Source organism: Zophobas morio, unplaced genomic scaffold (genome assembly GCF_036711695.1).
Source record: "Zophobas morio isolate AGI-343-1 ecotype UQ-CSIRO unplaced genomic scaffold, CSIRO_AGI_Zmor_V1 ptg000022l, whole genome shotgun sequence".
In the NCBI taxonomy this organism is placed as follows: Eukaryota; Metazoa; Arthropoda; class Insecta; order Coleoptera; family Tenebrionidae; genus Zophobas; species Zophobas morio.
In genome coordinates this window covers 6558758-6564757 of record NW_026972127.1, presented here as the reverse complement: position 1 = coordinate 6564757, position 6000 = coordinate 6558758, and the positions used below count along the sequence as shown (strand labels likewise).

The 6000-nt window shown below is 37.5% G+C and overlaps 1 protein-coding gene across 4 annotated transcripts in view; it reads right to left on the bottom strand.

The window, feature by feature from the left end:
* Nucleotides 1-2850: 2850 nt before the first annotated feature.
* Nucleotides 2851-6000, bottom strand: part of LOC135133487 (tubulin glycylase 3A-like) — a 45679-nt gene continuing 42529 nt past the window's right edge. For 3 of the 4 annotated variants that reach the window (XM_064061916.1, XM_064061915.1, XM_064061917.1), the window contains 2 exons: nucleotides 3959-4474; nucleotides 2851-3782 (listed from right to left, as the gene is read on the bottom strand). In XM_064061916.1, coding sequence (XP_063917986.1) covers nucleotides 2968-3782; nucleotides 3959-4474 — 1331 coding nt within the window. In that variant the 3' untranslated portion in view covers nucleotides 2851-2967. The remainder of the gene's footprint in view (nucleotides 3783-3958; nucleotides 4475-6000) is intronic. The other variant, XM_064061918.1, reaches the window with a different exon arrangement.

Sequence of the window (6000 nt, the reverse complement as noted above, 5' to 3'; positions counted from 1 at the left end):
ATATACATTTTGTGTTTATTTATCATGTGTTTGTTTGGGTTAAGCTGAAGACAGTTCACGATATAAACTCTCAAAGCTAATTGTTTTAAGTAACCAGTCACCTTGATAAAGTGTGGCATCATTTAACATAATGTAAATTCTTTGTTTGAATCGTTGATAAAGTGTGGCATAATTTAACATCAGGTAAATTCTTTGTTCTGGCAGCGGCCATGTTGAAAGAGTAATTTCAAACCGAGCACATGTTTAAACCGTAAAATCTCGTTGAACAAATTAACAACATTGTGGGTCATGTCGGACGTGCATTTTATTCCTTTGATTTAGATCACTATTTGCACATTGCCACACGATTAATCGCATTTCTGGAAGACATATTTTTGACCCATTTTTTTAACGACACATTCTTCCGACGTCATTTTGAACGTCCAGATTACCTGCTATTTTTTCTGTGTTTGTTTGGGAGAATGTAAAACGATGCAGCTGAATAACTTCCATTTTAAAAATTAACCACTAATTCGAATGGACATAAAATATTAATCTCATGTAATTTTCCTAGCTTTGCAATTTTTCGCCTCATGCAATTTTTCTTTATCTCGGAATTTTAGCCTCAGTAATTTTCTTTGCTGTGTAATTTAAATTGAACGTAAATTTTTTCTAATGTCACGTAATTTTTATCTGCACAAGTTCACACCAGATCTTTTTTTGTTTCTATAAATCTTTGCTCGTTATTTCTACCACATAAATATTTTATTGATTAATGCTTCCATCATATAAATTGTCTGATGTCCAACCTTAATCTCAGATAAAAATTCTTTGCTGTTTAAAATTTCATGTTCTTTATTGTTCTTTTTGGAACTTTAACACTTGATCGGTTGTAGTTTAATGCCAGAATCATAGAAATTGAACATTTAAATAGAATTGAGGTAAATAACAGAAACACGTGGCCAAAGTGGAGTGCGCGGTTCCTTGTCGAGCTAGCGAAAAAGACGCAGATCTTGAATAGAAGTGAGGAGAGCGGTCGGGATGACGGAACCTTGCGGATTTCCAACCACGAGTTTGCGACCATAACGGCCTGTTAACGCGGCACGTTTCTCAATGATATGGCATGTGCTTGCCGATAGAGTAGAATCACCACCGTGGCGGGAGAACAGCCACAACCTGGAGCCCCAATTTATATAGTTCGATCGCCACACTCTTATAGCGACCCGGGTGTTGACTGCCATAATTTTGAATTTGTCGCCACACGTCCGTAATAACTTGTGCATTTGCATCCTGTTACTTTACTTCAGATTTTTTTTGTTTTTATTAAATTTGTGATATTCAAATATTTGCATTGACTCAGAACGTTTAATTTGATTTCATTCCAAGTTAGGCAAGTTTTTTTGTTGTTGTTGCTGAGAACTAAGAGGTCTTCAACCTCCGCAACTTAGTCACTGCTTTTTTTTATTTTTTTTTTTTTGTCAGTGGAGGAATAAACGTTTTGTGTCCTCCATATATTTTGTGTCTTATTTAGCGGCACTTTTCCAACTTTGGGTTCCATTTTGTTAGACGATTATAGTCAAGGCCAATTTTTTCAAACTTTCGCGGGCTTTTCAATTTTTTTCACATGTCATTTTAAGGCGGGATGTTTGGGTTATCCTAATGTATTAAGTAAAAAAGGAAGCCAAAAAATAAGTTCCACCCATCCGTCCTATCCTCAGCCTGGCTTTAATTTTTAATATACATAGTATATAATACACGATGCTCAAAAACATGTGTTACATGGTAATTTCTTGTAGAGAAATAAGAATTTTTTAATTAATCTCCGCCCTCTTGGCTCACGACGAATAAAAAAAAATCATCAGAATTGGGGAAGGGTGGGTGGTCGGGGCTTATATTTTGCCTTCTTTTTCGGAATATACGTAGTCATCTTTTCACAACAAAAATTTAAAACAGATGACGTTAATTGGGTTACTAAAGTAACTCATAAAGATCACAAAATAAAATTTCTGCGTTATGAGAACATGTGGAGTGAATGTGCTCCAGGTTAGACTTCAAACTCCGCCCAGGTATCGAGTTAAGCTCCGCCTATTTAAGCCTGGTCTATCCTGAGGTCTGCCCCTCTCAAACTCCACCCACCAACACCTGAGCCTAAAATAGGCAGAATATACTTATCCAGGATACTAATTTATTATGGGAAATGCTCCTGAAAAGCTTGAGAATTTTTTGCAACTCAGTAAATATATGTTTAATTGCTCTTACGACAAATTTATTTGATTGTATGGTGGAGCACTTCTATAAATTTAAAATTAATATATTCCCTTTTCAATACATAATAATGAACTCATTTTCTTACTTTGTGTTTCAAAAAGAGATAAGAGCGAAAAGAAACATAAACGGAATAATAAATAAAGTATAACATTTTTAATCAAGTTTTGTTATAAAAACAGTGTTCCTGTGGACTTTCATTAAAAAGATATAAAAACCTTTTGATTTTTTTCGCTAGTTTGAACTAGTTAAAACCAATGGTTGTAAGAGAATTACAGATAGATTCCAAGAAGGTTTGCTTGGAACACCGGTTTTAACTAATATTAGCTACAACTAAAAAATTCGAGTGAAAGCCAATAAATAAATAAAGTACTTACCTGAAGATTCTCACAATTGACCAGTGGGTATAAACACATTTACACTGCAATACAATAGGGATTTTTTATTTTTTTCAGTTATTAAGTCTTAGCTAATGTTTATGACACGTAACAATTTATACGGTAGGAACGATCTTCTGAGTACGTGATAAAGTAGCATTGATCTCTTATTAAGACACATTATAAAAAATAAAATTTTATTGTAACTTTCAGTCAACATAATAAAATATAAAGCTGAAACATTCGAACATCGTTAAAGCGACAAGTAGGTACTCGAAGTTGCCATCTTAAATCATGAAAAAGCTATAACTGGAAATAGAATTTAAGAACATTAACCTCAATAACTTTAATTTACGTTGTTGCAATTGGCATTAATATGTGGCAGTAAATTCCCATCATCTAAATTAAAACAATCGTTCGACTTAACGCAATTTTTATTGCCAATATCATCGCTGTGTGCACCACTTAAAATATTTTTACCCTTCAATATACTTGCAGTTTCGCGTTCCCAAACACCTACATCCCTTTGGGTTTTGGCTTCCTTGAAATCCTGCGATTTGTTCCGCGACGCCCACTCGTTGAAAAATTCTAAATAACTGCTACTTTTTTGGTCATCGCTGACGTCGTCGTCTTTAATGTTTTCTTTTGCGTTTTGTTGCTTTCTAGAGACAAAATGGTTTTTGTTAGTTTTGCTTTTCGAAGAGCTCCTTTTGCGCGATACCCTGTCACGTTTGTGCTTGGTGGCGCCTTCGCTCTTTTTCTTCACCGTGTCCGATTTTGCTACTTTGATCACCTCGACTTTCGCCACTTTCGGGCTTTTCACGGACTTGCTCAGGTCGTCAATCAGGTCCTCGATCACCGGGCCCTTGTACCCGGGCGAGCCCAGTTTGGGCAAGTTCGTCGGCGCCGTGGAGCTTCTCTTCATGTCGTTCTTTATGAACTCTTGCTTGCGGTTGAGCCACATTTGGGCGTTGTTCTCGTAATCCTTGCTCTTGGTCTCTCGTGGGGGCAGTCTTAGCTTGTTCTTGTTTCTGAAGATTTTTCGACCTCGGACGGAGAGGTTGATTCCCAGGTAGGGCGGCACCCTGGGCAAGTTCTGACGGTACACGAGATCGAACAAACCTGTCTCAGCCGTTGGATCTCTTTTTCGATCAACAACGACTAAAACATACACTGTTATTGCATGCACTTTTTGTCTACCTTTAGGCAGAGTCGTGGCCTACCTACACGACTGGATACTGACATTAATCAAGAGATTCGAAAACCTAGTGTAGGTGGGCCACAAAAATTCTCTCGTTCACTCAAAAGTAGACAAAGTACGAGTGGAATAAAACAACCTTTTACTAGATCTTCCATACATTGCGGACACATTCGACTTGTGACACTAGTGGACGAAGACAAATCCGGACTACAATTAATTTCGATTAACCAAGGTTTGTAGTCTTCCGAAATCATAAAATCCGCCCCATATAATTCGTAAGTGTTTTGTCTTCTGTCCATTACATCCTGACTGGCCAACATGGCACAAACTATCCCTTCTCGCATCCCTGGTAATATGACTTCGTTCCATTTTTCTTTGACACCCATTTGCTTTAACCAGGTTTGGAAAGTGTGACAGTCCCACATGTTGTCGTGCGGTAGGGCTTTGTCACGCTGTTCCACGTTTGTGTATTTACACTGAACAGCGTGGTTTGTTAAATGGAGGGATTCGTGGAAGTTGTCTAAAGAGAAAATTTGGCTGCTGAATCTGAGGTAGCTTTCTCGGTACATCCAGATTGTGAGAGGTTGGACGTTCGACACTATGAACCACTGGCGGATGTCGAATTTGGTTTTGTGGATCAGAAGGGGCCTCTCTGAAAGGCGATAGGTGTATATTAAGGAGAGATAGAAGACATGGGGGAAGAGAGAGCGTTTGAAAAGCATCTGTGTTTGAAAATTACTTGAAGAAAACATTGGTCGAAAATTATTTCGACAGAACTTCCCTCGCTTCTGAAGTACACTCCAATAAATACTGCTTCTCTGAAATATTATAAAATTTGATTTTGAGGAATTTTACTTTTATAACCTCTATGGAGCAAAAACAATAATTACAGAAGGTAGTGGTCACAGTGCAATAGGAAAAAAAAGACAATTGGAATCCCTGAGAAGGTTTCACATTTAAAAAAAAACATCGGGCGCCCCCGAGAAGGTTTTACATTTTTAAAAGGGACAGTTGGGACGCCCGAGAAGGTTTCACATTCTTAAAAAAAGGCGTTTGGTACCCCCGAGAAGGTTTTACATTATCAAAAAAGACAGTGGGATCCGCGAGAAGGTTTTACATTTTTAAAAAAGACCCTTGATACTCCCGAGAACGTTTCACATTATAAAATAAACATTTGACGCCCTCGAGGAGGTTTTACATTTTTAAAACAGACAATTGGGATACTCGAGAAGGTTTTACAAAAAAGACATTTGGGGCCCCCGAGAAGGTTTTATGTTTTAAAAAAGACAATTGAGACTCCCGAGAAGGTTTTACATTTCTAAGAAAGACAGTTACAACTCCCGAGAAGGTTTCACATTAAAAAAGACATTTAGGACCCCCGAGAAGGTTTCACATTTAAAAAAAAACACACATTTGGGGCCCCCGAGAAGGTTTTACCTTCTTTAAAAAAAAAATCAGTTGGGACTCCAGAGAAGGTTTCACATTCTAAAAAAAAGAAGGTTTCACATTCTTAAAAAAGATATTTGGCGGCCCCGAGAAGGTTTTATATTTTTAAAAGTGACTGTTGGGATCCCTGACAAGGTTTCACATAAAAAAAAGACATTTTGGACCGCCGAGAAGGTTTTACGTTTTGATAAAAGACATTTGGGACCCCCGAGAACGTTTCACATTAAAAAAAGACATTTGGGGCACCGAGAAGGTTTTACATTCTTAAAAAAGACAGTTGGGACTCCCGAGAAGATCTCACATTCTTAAAAAAATACATTTGGGGCTCCCAAGAAGGTTTTAGATTTTTAAAACACAGTTGGGTCTCCCGAGAAGGTTTCATATTCTTAAAAAAGACATTTGGCGGCCCCGAGAAGGTTTTAGATTTTTAAAAAGACAGTTGGGACCCCTGACAAGGTTTCACATTAAAAACGAAAACATTTGGGGCCCCCGAGAAGGTTTTACATTTTTAAAAAGACAGTTGGGACCCCTGAGAAGTCTTTATATTTTTATAAAAGACAATTGAGACCTCCGAGAAGGTTTTACTTTCAAAAGACAGTTGGGACTCCAGAGAAGGTTTCACATCCTAAAAGAAAATTTGACGACCCCGAAAAGGTTTTACAATTTTAAAAAAGACAATTGGGAGCCCCGAGAAGGTTTCACATTCTTAAAAAAAGACATTTGGCGGCCCCG